At 48.8% G+C, this 14,079-nt stretch overlaps 1 protein-coding gene across 9 annotated transcripts in view; it reads right to left on the reverse strand.

Annotated features, from left to right (window-relative positions):
• Positions 1 to 13,838, reverse strand: part of LIN54 (lin-54 DREAM MuvB core complex component) — a 69,958-nt gene extending 56,120 nt beyond the window's left edge. For 2 of the 9 annotated variants that reach the window (XM_045077105.1, XM_045076857.1), the window contains exon 1: positions 13,089 to 13,224. Coding sequence is in view for 2 of the 9 variants with exons in the window: in XM_004777342.3 (XP_004777399.2) it covers positions 2,480 to 2,504 (25 nt within the window). In the remaining 7 variants the exon portion in view is untranslated. Of the gene's footprint in view, positions 1 to 749; positions 1,156 to 2,479; positions 3,903 to 11,662; positions 11,787 to 13,088; positions 13,225 to 13,650 lie in introns of those variants that run through there. The other 7 variants (XM_045077080.1, XM_045076904.1, XM_045076838.1 and 4 more) reach the window with 6 other exon arrangements.
• Between the last annotated feature and the right edge of the window lie 241 nt (positions 13,839 to 14,079).

Here is a 14,079-nt window from a genome sequence, read left to right on the forward strand (position 1 = left end):
ACTCTCAACTTTCAGGAATCTGAAATATAAGTCACATGGGACACAAAACTAGAAGCAAATATTCTCATGCGCCATGTCTCAATCCAAAAGTATACTGCATTCGGGACACTCCTTTCCAATGCCCACATGAAACTTTTTAGTCTTTGGCAGTTATTTTTTGCCAGTTATTTCTTGCCAGTTATTTTTTCCCCCATTGACAGACTTGAAAACCGCTGACTCACATAAAGATTTAAATGTAAACAAATATTGGAAAATATCTTCAAATCTCCAGGGAGCTAGGTTCTAAGATGAGGATAGTTTGCCATCTACAAAAATTCATTAAATATTCAAATTAATATTAAAGGAGTTCTAGAGTAATCCATCTCGGCACATGCAGATTAAATGACTTATTTGGCTCAAGTTTGATCCATCAGCTTCAGATAAAAAAAAAAAAAAAAACAAAAACAATAAAACCTTTACTTGGGAAGAAGATTCTCAGATCCTCCTTAGCCACTTAAATGTCAAAAAGGAAACCAATGAAAAGGGTGTAAAAGCCAGTTCTATTACAAAAAAAGTGGTAGTAATAATAATAATAATAAAGCAAATTAGGAACAGGTCAGAACTGTGATGCTTTTAGCCAAAGGTTATGCAGAACTTCCAATGAAGATATCAGTACCATTATCTTCACATATTAAAGAGAGTACATCATGTTCCTGATTGACTAAATATTAATGTTATTTGCCCATACAATATTAAAGATGAATACAAACCCAGTCAGCAATTGTTTCGTCTTCCTTCTTTTAAAAATACAAAACTGCAATACCCAGTCTGAGATTAAGAATAACACACACGGGCACCAGATTATAATTATTATCATTGACGAATACTAATAGTACCAAAATTAATCATTATTGAATGCTTGCAATATACCAACGATGGCATAATTAATTAATCCTCACAATTCTGTGATATTATCATTACCACTCCCATATTACAACTGAAGAAATTTAGATTAAGTAATCTGCCCAAGGTCACATAACTAGTAAATGATAGAGCCCAGACTCAAAATCAGGATATGTTTTACACCAAAGTTCATTAATTTTAATCACAAAATTACATTGCCTTAAATTTTTACCACTGGTATTTTTTTTTAAGATTTTTTATTTATTTGACAGAGAGAGATCACAAGTAGGCAGACAGGCAGGCAGTGGGGGTGGTCCCCGCTGAGCCTGATGTGGGGCTTGATCCAGACACCTGAGATCATGACCTGAGCCGAAGGCAGAGGCTCAAGCCACTGAGCCACCCAGGCGCCCCACCACTGGTATTTTTAAATGAAGAAAAAACATGTCTGCTCCTTCACAGTCAATCCCCTACCCTAGAAATCCTACCCTGCACAACCACTGTTCTGCTCTATCACTATACGTTTGACTTTTTGCCCACTCTAGAACTTCACATAAATGGAATAATAAAAATGAGCTTTTCCCTGAGTATGTTGAGATTTGCCTTTACTCCTTCACTTACTATGAGTTCTGTTCCTTTTTATTGCTGAGTAATATTCCATCATACAAATCTACCATGCTTTGTTTATCCATTCACCTGTGAATGGATATTTGGAAATTGTTTCCAATTTGGGACTCCTAAATAACACTGCTATGAACATTTTGAGTTTAAGTTTGTTATGGATACATACCTTCATATTTTCTGAATAAATACCAAGAAGTGGATTTGCGGTGTCATAAGGTGAATTTAACTTTCCATGAAACTGCCAACCTATTTCACACTGTATACACCCACCAGCAATGGGCAAGAGGACCAGCTGTCCCACATCCTCAGTAACAACTGGCATTGTCAGCTGTTCTAGTGGGTATGAAGTGGCATCTCACTGTAGTTTTCACTTGCAATGCCCGATGACTAACAACGCTGAGCATTTTTTCATATATGCAGTGTATTTGTGTATCTTCTTTTGAAAAGTACCTGTTAAAATCTTTTTCCTTTTTAAAAAAAGACTTCTTACTGAGTTGGGTAAGTTCTTTATATACACTATAAAATTACCACTCATGGGGCACCTGGGTGGCTCAGTGCATTAAGCGTCTGCCTTCAGTTCAGGTCATGATCTCAGGGTCCTGGGATGGTTCCCTGCATCGGACTCTCTGCTCAGCAGGGGGCCTGCTTCCTCCTCCCCCTCTGCCTGCCTCACTGCCTACTTGTAATCTCTCTCTCTGACAAATAAGTAAATAAAATCTTTAAAAAAATAAATAAAATCACCCGTCACAGTAACTTGTAGCTCAAATGAATTACTAGCGTTTTGAGATCCCAAAGTACTAGCACTTCTCTACATGCAGCTCTTTCTGATCAGGAGAATCCTCTCTGACATTTATGGGAATTTAAAGTAGGCATGCAAAGACACCACACCAATTATACCTTCAGCAATGGAAACAGTACCAAACAACAAAGGGCCTAACCCACAATGTCACATTAGCATCCTTTCCCTACTGCATACCTTGTCCACACCCCATCCATTCCATCTAGTGCACTCCATTCCCCACAGAACAAGGCAGGATGATGACTCGGTTGCCAGTATCCAATACAACCACAGAAGTGACTCTCTGCTCTCCCTGAAGTTCTCCCAGCATATCTGGACATGTGGGTATAGCCTTTGGTATCCTCTTAAGGACAGGGAGATCTCTGTCCAACCTTTATTCATCTTCCTCCTTCAAGCACCTGAAGTCAAGGTGTAGGAGGGAGAAGTCGAGTCACAGGAGACGGTGGTCTGGCAGTGCATTTACTTTCAGTTTCAAGTACTCACAGTTACAACTCAACTAAACAACCTTCTAATGCACCCGAAATTCTATATCCTCTGACACTCCTTCTGGTGTCCTATTTCTGACCATTATTTCAGCTTTGGGGGCTCCTTGACTTAGCTCTTATTATAGCCACGCTGCCTCTCAGCTGAGGCAATGGAGTTGGTGCAAAAACCAAAGCACCATTTGGGCTCTCAGTGCAATCCCCAAATATCCACTAAGAGGTACAACACAGGACGACGTTGCCCCTGCCCCTGCCACCCGTCCAGCACCTGAGTGACAGACAGCATTCACCACCAGATGCCAGAGTCTTTCCATATCCCCTAACCTAACCCACCAGGCTGTCACCTTCCTCTTTCAAGAAGCTAGGTCTCTATCAGCACCCCATCTGCATAGCCCAAACTGCCAAGAACTGTGAGGGATCTGAGATTTTAGACCCTCTTTGTAAGCGAACAAAGTATCCTGTTAGCATTTCACAGATACTAGCAGACCACACTGTACTCTTAGGGAGAGACACAGGACTTATTACAGCACAGCAAGGAACACGAGCATCACATGTATGTGAGTTCTTCTGGCTGCCCACAAGATCCCCCATGGTAGACACGGAGAGGCCCAGGTAGATGTTGTGCAGGCAGGGGGTTTGTATCACAACTCATAACCCTGAGCTCAGTTATAATGGGCTGAAGCACACCTGCCCTTTTGTCCACAGGAAGAGATTATCTTTATTATACTGCAGAACAAGCAAATCTGCCCTTGGCTACAGCAGGAATCACTGTATCTATCATTCAAGGCTATACAAACATCCTAGAAATAATTATTTAAAAGGACAGTTACTCCCTCAGTTGCAAAAACCAATAGAAAACTTATCTCCCAACTGATATCTACTTATCTCAGCAAAGTTTTATAATTCAAGTGTACAGCTCTTGCATATAAATTGATCCCTAAGCATTACATGTTTTTTGATGCATTGCAAATAGTCTTTTTCACTTTCCACTTGTTTGCTGCTATTATATACAAATACAGCTAGGTTTTTTTTCATATTGTCCATGTAGCCTACAACTTAGGTAAATTCATTTATTGATTTCTAGTAGCTTTTTTTTTTTTAAGATTTTATTTATTTATTTGACAGACAGAGATCACAAGTAGGCAGAGAGGCAGGCAGAGCGAGAGGAGGAAGCAGGCTCCCCGCTAAGCAGAGAGCCTGATGAGGGGCTCCATCCCAGGACCCTGGGAGCATGACCTGAGCTGAAGGCAGAGGCCTTAACCCACTGAGCCACCCAAGCGCCCCTTTAGTAGCTTTTTGCTGTAAGTTCCTTACAATTTTTTACAAGCACTATCCACGCTGTCTGAATATAACATCTCTATTTCTTCTTTTCCAATTAGCATGCCTTTTATTTCTTTCTTTTTTCTTTCTTTACTACACTCACTAGGACCTCCAGTAAAATGTTGAATGAAAGTGGTAAGAGCAGACAACTTTTCCTTGTTCCCAATCTTACTTGTTAGCTGTAGGTTTTTCGTAAATTCCCTTTAACAGGCCAAGGAAGCTTATTTATATTCTAGTTTGCGAAGTTGGGTGGGTTTTTTCCCCCAATCATAAGCGGGTATTTCTATCATATGCTTTTTCTCCAACTACTGAGATAATCACATGGCTTTTCTCTCTCTTTTTTATTTTATTTTATTTATTTGACAGACAGAGATCACAAGCAGGCAGAGAGGCAGAGAGAGAGGGGGAAGCAGGCTCCCCACTGAGCAGAGAGCCCGATGCGGGGCTCGATCCCAGGATCCTGAGATCATGACCTGAGCTGAAGGCAGAGCCCTTAACCCACTGAGCCACCCAGGCGCCCCTGGCTTTTCTCTTTTAACCTTTGAATTATATTGATTTTTTATTATTAAGCCAATTTTGCATTCCTGAAATAAGCCCTACTCAGTACTAACGTATGTACTTTGTATATATTCCTGAATTCTATTTCCTAATATTTTGTTAAGCATTTTTGTCTACACTCATGAAGGACATTGGTATGTAGTCCTTTTTCTTATAGTGGCTGTCTGGAGATAGTGCTAGCCTAATAAAATGTGTTAGGGCATGTTGCCTCCTCTTCAATTTTCAGGAAAAGTCAGTATAAAATTGTTACTATTTCTTCCTGAAATGTTCATCAGAACTCACCAATGAAGCCATCTAGATACAAAGTTTTCTTGTTTTTAACTATAAATTCAATTTCTTTAATAGATGTGGAGATGTTTGGGTTATTCAGTGACCTTTGATATTTGACAGGTTAGGTCCTCCAAGGAATTTGTCTATTTCCTCTAAGTTGCCAAATTTATTAGCATTAAGTCATACATATATTCTTTTATATTAATGTCTATAGAAATGTCAACTCTTCACCTTCATTTTGGTAATTTGTTTTCTCCTTTTTCCATCAGTCTGCCTGGAGATTTATCAATTTTATTGATATTTTCAAAGAACCACTTTTGCTTCACTGATTTTCTCAATTCTTTCTCAATTTCTTAATTTAATTGACTCTTATCTTTATCTCCTTCCTTCTGCTTGCTTTAGGTTTAATTTGTTCTTCTAGAAGCTTAAGATAGAAACACAGATTAGAGTTCAGTAAACTATAGTCCACAGACCAAATCAGGCCCATAGTCTGTTAACTACTCTCCAGCTAAGAATGGTTTTTACATTTTTATATAGCTGAGGGGGGAAAAAGGTATATACATAAACATATACCAGATTTACATGGCCTCCAAAGCCTAAAATTATTTGCTCTTCCCAGAAAAAAGTATGTCTAAAACCCGCAGATTTCTTCTTCCCTAAAATAAATACTTAACATTAAAAATTTGCCCCAAACCTCTAGCTGCATTCTACTAATGTTATTTTGTTTTCAACTTATTATCATTCATTTCAAATGTTTTCTAATATTTCTTGCGATTTTGTCTTTGACACACAGAAAAATAAAGAAGTGTGCTATTAGGGGATTTTCTATCTTACTACTGATTCCTAATTTACTCCTATTATTGCCAAAGAATGTCATATTCTACAACATTCCCATCATTTGAAATTTGAGACTTGTTTCATTGTTTAGTACATGCTCTATCTCCGTGAACAGTGCATGTGCCCCTGAAAAGAACGCGTATTCTACAGGTGCTGAGAGCGGTATTTTACACGCCAATCAGAGCAAGTTGTTGACAGTGTAGTTGGCATCTTCTATATTGTTGCCTTTTCTTCTTCTATCAATTACTGAGAAAGGCTATTAAAAATTCCTAAATATGATTGTGAATTTGTCTATTTCTCCCCATCTGTGCGGTTTTTCTTGCTTCAAATATTTTGAAGCTTGCTATTCAGAATAACATGTCTCTTTACTTATCCTGTTAAAAAAGACTAGGAAATGGGGTACATTGGTGGCTCAGTCGTTAAGCATTTGCCTTCAGCTCTGGTATTAACCCAGGAAACCTGGGATCAAGTCCCACATCGGGCTCCCTGTTCAGCAGGAAGCCTGTTTTTCTCCCTCTCTCACTCCTCCTGCTTGTGTTCCCTCTCTCCCTGTCTCGCTGTCAAATAAATAAAACCTTAAAAAAAAAAAAAAAAGACTAGGAATTACAGAACTAGAGTCTCCCTTGAACTAGGAGTAAAGTTCAAAATCTGAAGAAGAAAAGATTTGATTGGTTTGGCCAGTCTCTATGTAGTGTCGGGCTGTGCAGAATTCTGAACCAGCATACCTCAAAGCCACTAAGCAGGCTATGATAACTGCTTTATGATTAGATATCTGTATCTGTTTCAATCAGGGTGACATGCAAGGCATGGTAGCTTGTGCTAAAAGCAACTCTCAAAAGGAGCTGTGGGCATGGCAGGAAAGGGTCTGGTCGTGCAGCTACATGAGTCATCACTCTAATTTTATTCCTTAGGAATGGAAGATATGAACTAAGCACATGCAACCTCATCATCACTGTGTTGAGGACCACTACAAGAAAAGAGAGAATTTTCACAAGCCAGTAGGACTGAAGAGCTTTACTTCACCTCATTTTTGCCAGGGTTACCTGGCAAGGTATGGTAGGAAAGAAGACAGAACATACAATGTATTCCCCATGCCTCCAGGAATTTTTGCTCATACAACAAAGTTCTAAAGGCAAAGCATGATTCTGGAAATCAATACACTGAGTTTTCCTCCTCACAGTTGAACATGGTTGAATGGTTTAAGTCTATTGAGTGTCAAAGATTAACTGATTTCAGAAAATCTAATGATTTCTGTATTTGTCTCGACTTTGTCTGACGTTTCAAGATCTAAAGTAGCACCCCTACTCTCATCTCCACTGCCCGAAGCATTCTATCACATTACCCTGGTACTTCCATGATAGCATCTAGCACAATCAGAAAATATCTTTGTTTATAGTCTCAGTCTTCCTGCCCTACTTCTTTACAATGCAAACTCCACAAGGACTGGGACTTGGCTGTCTTTAATCACTAGATTCCCTATCTCCAATGCCTAGAACAGGGCTGCCAAATAGTAACCTCCAAAACAAACTTGAAGAATGAATAATTAATCATGGGGAAGGGATATCATCTAAAATTCTAGCATTATTTACCAATCCAAGCATTATTTACCAAGATAACTTTGATTTGCCTATTTGAGTAAGACAGGTTTAAATAACGCTCTGAGACTTCACAACACGTCAAATAAAATAAACTCATAAGGAACAAACTGAGAAACTCCTTTTCAAATAAGCTTTCAAATACTCAAAATTAGCTTTTAACCTATACTCCGTGCAATTACATTCCATCTTAAGTTGACAAGGTTCTCTTAATTTTTAACTCATTTATGGTTTTTATCAGTCATTTAATTAACAAATACTTATTACTTCCCAACTCTGTGAAGGGCATTATGCAGTCAAATGCTCTACCACTGAGCTATACCCCCATGTGAAGGGCATTATGGGTAATTAACCAAAGACCTTGCCCTGACAAAGCTTAGAAATCAACAGAAGAATGGCATGACCACAGTTATACTTTGGGAGGATTAACTTCATCTCAGTGTTTTATTTGACTGGAGGCAGAGAGACCGGTTAGTTAGAAGGCTATTCTAGTTAGAAGGCTATTCGGTAATTAGCTCAAGACAGAGATAAATGGAGGGTCTGAATTGGGACAGTGATTAAAATAAACCAATAAATATAAAATAAAAAATAATGCAAGATAGAAATGGCAAATGCTCTATGCTTTTAAATCTCTTAAGAGTTCCAAATGGGGGACGCCTGGGTGGCTCAGTTGGTTGGACGACTGCCTTCGGCTCAGGTCATGATCCCGGAGTCCCGGGATCGAGTCCCACATCGGGCTCCCAGCTCATGGGGAGTCTGCTTCGCTCTCTGACCTTCTCCTCGCTCATGCTCTCTCTCACTGTCTCTCTCTCAAGTAAATAAATAAAATCTTAAAAAAAAAAAAAAAAAAAAAAAAGAGTTCCAAATGGAATATTATCAGTGCTAAAACACTTACTTTCTTAATTACAGGTGAAGGACAACCAGGGAGAACAAATGTTTTCATTCTTTCTTTTTTTCAAATGCTTCATTCTTGCACATAACATTATTAAGTGGTCACCTATCACCATATTACAGATGAGTAATTTGTCAGATTAGACAAAAATATCTGAGTGTTTAAGAACTATATTTTTGTACCTAGAGCTTACCACCAGACTAACTAGTTAACAACGTTACCTTTTGGATTTCAGCTCTGATTTCTAAAATCAAACGTTGACAACTCAAAAACTTAGTATGTAACTATTTCTCAGACTAAACTGGGAGCACTGGACTATAAGCCATGAGTCCTGAGGAAGATTTAAAAATTTTATATTTTCATTTTGATAATATGTCTTAAAGTATATTCTGGATCATCTGAACAACCACCTCATATGCACAATCAATGGTACTAGAATAAGGGTGGGTTTAAAAAAAAAAAGGCAGGGGCGCCTGGGTGGCTCAGTGGGTTAAGCCGCTGCCTTCGGCTCAGGTCATGATCTCAGTGTCCTGGGATCGAGCCCCGCATCGGGCTCTCTGCTTGGCAGGGAGCCTGCTTCCCTCTCTCTCTGCCTGCCTCTCCATCTACTTGTGATTTCTCTCTGTAAAATAAATAAATAAAATCTTTAAAAAAAAAAAAAAAAAAAAAAAAAAGGCACAGAAGGGTCTTATAAGGTAAATGATATATTTATGCCAAGTGAAAGCCAAACCATCTGTGAGTTAAGGAGGAAAGTTTTGCAGCATTCAAATGCACAAAAGTGGTGTAGAAATTGGATTATTACAGGATATATAGTATATAAAAAAACTGCACCTTGCGAAGGCAGGCAATAGTGTATTTTCTATGCAAAGAGTTTGTTTCAGCAAAGCAACATCATCCATTATCCTATATTTAATTTGTTTTACTGGCGCTTTATAGTTTTGTTTATATTTTATTTACAAGTCTACCTGTGTTTTATATTTACATAAAAGCAATAGACGTAAGCAATTTATACTATATACATCCAAAAATTAAATATTTTAATAAAACTATTTAGGCCAATGTAAGGACCCATAATATTTTTTTTCCCTTTAAAAGGGGGTACTGTATATATTACTCATGCTTAAGACTAACATGGTGTACAGGGGTGCCTGGGTGGCTCAATGGGGTAAGCCATTGAGCCAGGTAAGGTAAGGTAAGGTAAGCCTTTGGCATCGCAGTGGGCTCTCTGCTCAGCGGGGAGCCTACTCCCTCTGGCCCCCCTCCTACTTGTGATCTGTCAAATAAATAAAATCTTAAAAAACAAGCAAAAAAAGACTAACATGGTAGACAAAACATGGGGATTCAAATCAGATCCATTTCCAAATGTTGGCTCTTCTAGTTGTTTAACATGGAACCCTAAAACAGTCATCTCACCAAGCCTCCATTTACTTGCAAGGCTACTATGAAAAATAGTTATGTTGTACACTAGAACTCAAATGAAAATTCTTTTCCTCTTTCTCCATCTAAACTGAATTAGCTTTTTATGACCTTAGACTATCAAAACAATAGGGCTTACGATCTTGTCATCTTCCGTGTCCCTCCATGGAACTATTAATCTGGCATATACCATGCAGACTACACCTTCCGTGTCTCCTTCTCACTACAACCAAGAATGTCTGAATCTCCAAAGTCTAAAACCTGGTGTGGTACTTTTACCTCCATGTCCTCTAACCTACACCACATTCTCCATAAAAGCCGCAGAATTGAACTCCCTTGAGGACATCTCTGAGGCGGTCATTCTCCTACTTTGAAAATCTTCTGGAACTCTCAAGGCCTTCTGCATTGCAGCTCGACCCAACCCATCCTTCCAACTTTACCTCCCAACTCCTAAACTGGAAGTTTGCGGAGGCCCGTCCTGTCCCTGGCACAGTATATGGCACATAAGACATACTCAACAGTAACAAAGAATTAAAATCTGTAATGCTCCTCTTCCCCAAAAAAGACCTTATGCTGTCTCTGCCGGCATAAGTCTTCGTTTCTTTCTAACACACTTTCTAATTACCAACAGACAATCGTTCTAACCGCGACAATCTGAAAACTGGCCTTTAAAGACAATCACAAAGAATCACCAAAAAAGACAACAGTCCTCTGTGATTAAAAAAAAAAAAAAAAAAAGCCAACAAAACATTTTACTCTCCTTCACGTTAATTACTTTGCCAATTCTGCGTGTCACCACGAACTTCGAAGCCGGCTGACACGGACCCACCGCGGCACCATGAAAGCCGTCGGAACAGAACCGAACCGAACCCAAGCCCGGCTGGGTAACGTCTCACAAACCGCGAACCGGCGCTTCCGAGGCCCTCCCCGCGACGCCCCCACAACCGTTCGGTCCCTCACTCGCCCAGCGCGTGGAAGCCCCTGCGCGGGCTTCTCCGGACCCGGGAAGGCCGCACCGCACGTCACGCTGACGTCACGTCTCCGTGGGAAACGAGGGCGAGGGCAGCCGCGGCCCCCGCACACTCTCCGGCCGCACTTCCAGTCCGCGCCTCTCGCGCCAGCGACCGAACCTCCCGCGGCGACAGCGGGGGACGCCCGAGGGCCCCGGCGGGGCGACCCGCAGCCCGGCTCCCGCGGGATCTGCCGCACGATCCCAGACACACTCGCGTCTTCAGGGACCCCAACGACATTAAACCGTGGCCATGACCTCCGGCCGCAGAGCCGCTCGGTCCCGCGCGGGAGCTCTCGAGCAAAGCGCCGGCTCGCCCCGTCCTGGGGCACGACAGCGCCCACGACTCCTCTCCGCCAACCCCGCGGCCTCCCCGCTCGCCGCACACGGACGGCAACACGCGGGGGCGCGGCCGCGGCCGGTCCCTCGGACCCCGGAGTCTGCGCGCCGCAGCGCGTGACACGACTCAGTCTCCAAATCCACGAAATGGGTGTGGGGGGGGCGGGGCTGAGACGCGACGGACAGTCTCAGCTGTCGTGGGCCGAACGCGGGGGGCAAACGGGTCCCTGCACGGACGACGGAGCAACAGGAAAAGGAAACATTTCGGCGGTGACAACACCCGCGCACACGCTTCCAAACGCGAGCGCCCGCACGCTCCACGGCGCGGGGCTTCAATGCGGGAGAGCCGGTGCCCGCGTCCCGAAGGCAGCACACGGCCCCGCGCGGCCGCCGCCTCCCCGCAGCCGCCGCCGCCGTCGGGGGGGGGGGAGGGCAAGTCAGGAAACCGGGTCAGAGCCGGCGGCTCCTCTAGGCCTCGGCAGCCGCCTCGGGTCCGCTCGAGCCCTCCGCCCCCGCAGCCGCGCCGCTGTCAGGACGAGGCTACGGATCCCCCGCGCTCCGGACCCGGCGCTCCCCTCCCGCCGCCCCTGCAGGACAGGGACGCGCTGCGGAGAAGCCTCCGGACGCCCCCTTCTCCTCTACCTCCAGCGGCCGCCGCTTCCTCCTCCCTCCGCTCCGCCGTGGGGGCTCCGGGAGGTCCCGGGCGACTCGGAGCCCGGCGGGGCTGGCTCTGCCCGCGCTCCGGAGCCCCGGCCGGCCGCGTCGCTCGCCAGCCCGCCCCGGCCGGAGCGCTCCGCGGGCCCGGGGCCGCCGCCGCCGCCGCCGCTAAGTCAGGGGCCGGGATTGTATTTCGAAAGATCCGCCATTTTCACCTCGTCATCACCATCGCGCTCGGCGGCTGCCCGGCCGCCCCGCCCGGCCGCCGCCGCCGCCGCCGCGCGAGCCGCCCCGCCCTCCCCGCCCCCCCCGCCGCCCCCCGCCGCCCCCCGCCGCCCCCCGCCGCAGAGGCGCCCGCCCACCGACCCGGGGAAGCCGCCCGCCCGGCCCGCCAACCTTCAAACGCGCGGGGAGGCCCACGCGCGCTCGCCGAGACCGCCCGCCCCGCGGCGGAAGGGGGCGCTTCTGCGGGCCCGCGGCGGCCGCAGGGAGGTCGAGCCCCGGGCCCGGCGCGTTTCCGAGCAGCAGAGCCCCCCGGAAGGACAATGAAGAACCCGAAGTCCCTCGTTCTCAGACAAGCAACTTGAGGCGAGGACGACGGGGCGCGCGGCTCCCCGCGGCGCGGACCGACCCTCGGCGCCGGGCACGACGCCGGCGTCCCCCCGCGGCCGCCCTGACCCCAGACCCAGTCCGCGGTCGCGGGCCCGGGCGCTCGTGACGACGCGGCCCAAACCCGCCGCGCTCCGGTTCCGAAAGCGGATCCGAGCCATGCTGCTGGCCCTGCGTCTCGGGTCCCTCCTGGCCGCCGCCGCTCGGACGTGGGGACGCGCTGAGGAGTGACGGCGGCTGAAGCGCGGAAATCGCGCCTCTGCCCTGAATCACCAGCCGGGCGTCCGACGGTCCGTGGGCGGCGGGACCCGAGCCCGCCAGGCGCGTCGGCTCGGGCACAGCGAGTGGCCCCGCACGAGGGCTCGCAGAGCGTCCCCCCGGCTCCGCCCGCCGCGCTGTGGCCCCTGGAGGGCACCAGGGTGTTCATCGTCCCAGGAAGCCCCACGACGCGCGACCCGACGTGCGACGGGACCCGAGTCGGTCCTGTCTGCTGCGTGCGGGAAGCTCCGGCCACGCCGAACCCCCCGCGTGACAGCCCGGGCCCGCCAGCCCGCCCGCGACCGCCGCGCGGGGTTTCACGGCCGAGCACAGGCCTCCACGGTCCTCTGGGCCGGCCGGTGTCCGCGGGGCGAGGGGGCCGCCGGACAGGCCGCCCCACCCCCTGCCGCCTCCGGGGCGACGAGCCCGTCCGGGAGCCCGCGGCCCCCCGCCGCGCCCGGCCGCTCCGACCCGGCGTCCCGCTGCCCCCGAGGCCCGCGGTCCCCCGTCTCCAAACTTCACTCCGCCCCCGCCAGCTGTTTACCGTCGCTCGGCCCGGCTCAGGCCGGCCCGCCGCCGGCCCCCGTGCACCTCGGGGTCATTACGACACCGAGCCGGGGGCTTCGCGAGGAAGACGCGCATACAAAGGGCGGAGGAAGAAGGGGCGGCGGGCAGCGAGGGGAGCGGCGCTGGGACGAAATGACACAGCAGCAGAACCGGCTCCCAGGAACCCGGGGCGACAGTCGGCTTCGCGGGCCGCGCAAGGTGCGTGTCAACAGCCGCCGGAACCCGTCCTCCCGCCGGCCGCGAGGGGCGGACGGCCGGGCCAGGGCCGGCCCCGCCGGGTGACAGCCGCCCAGCCGGGCGCCGGCGGGAAGAGGCCGGGCCGGGAGGCCCCCCCGCCCCCCGCGGCCCGAGGAGGCGGCGCGGCGGCCACCAGCCCGCAGGTTCCCGCTCTCCGCCGCGCCCCGCCGCGCCCCGCCGGCGCGGGCTCCCGCAGGGGGCGGTCCGGCGCCCTCCGCCCGCGCCACCACCCGCCGCGGGGGGCCGGCGCCCCCTTCCCGCCCGCCCGCCCAGAGGTCCCCACCCCCCGGGCTGACGCTCACCAAAGCCGCCGGCGGCGCCGCCGCCTGCTCCTCGCGCCGCGCTCCCTCGGCTCCCAGCAGCAGCGGCGGCGGCGGCGCCTCCGAGACACAGACCCGGGTTTGTTCAAAATCACGCGCCCAGCGCCATTCCACCGCCGCATCCCATAATACGCCGGGCCCTCCCCGCCCGCGCGCCCCTCTCCGCCCGCCCCTCTCCTCCGCCGGCCCCGCCCCCCGGCCCGCTTCCTTCGCCCCGCCCCTTCCGCGGCGCCTCGGCCCTCCCCGTGGCAACCCGAGCCTCGCGTCGCTGCGCAGGGCGCGGAGCACGCCGCGGCCCCACGTGACTCGGGCTCCGCCGGAGGCGTGGCCGGGACGTTCCACCGGCCGAGCTGCGGGGGGGGCCGGCCGCGCCTCGCCTCTGGCTCGCCCGGCGGGACGCTGGCGCCGCGG

The sequence above is a fragment of the Mustela putorius genome, unplaced genomic scaffold, assembly GCF_011764305.1.
Source record: "Mustela putorius furo isolate JIRA1106 unplaced genomic scaffold, ASM1176430v1.1 tig00000040_pilon_pilon_pilon, whole genome shotgun sequence".
Classification (NCBI taxonomy): Eukaryota; Metazoa; Chordata; class Mammalia; order Carnivora; family Mustelidae; genus Mustela; species Mustela putorius.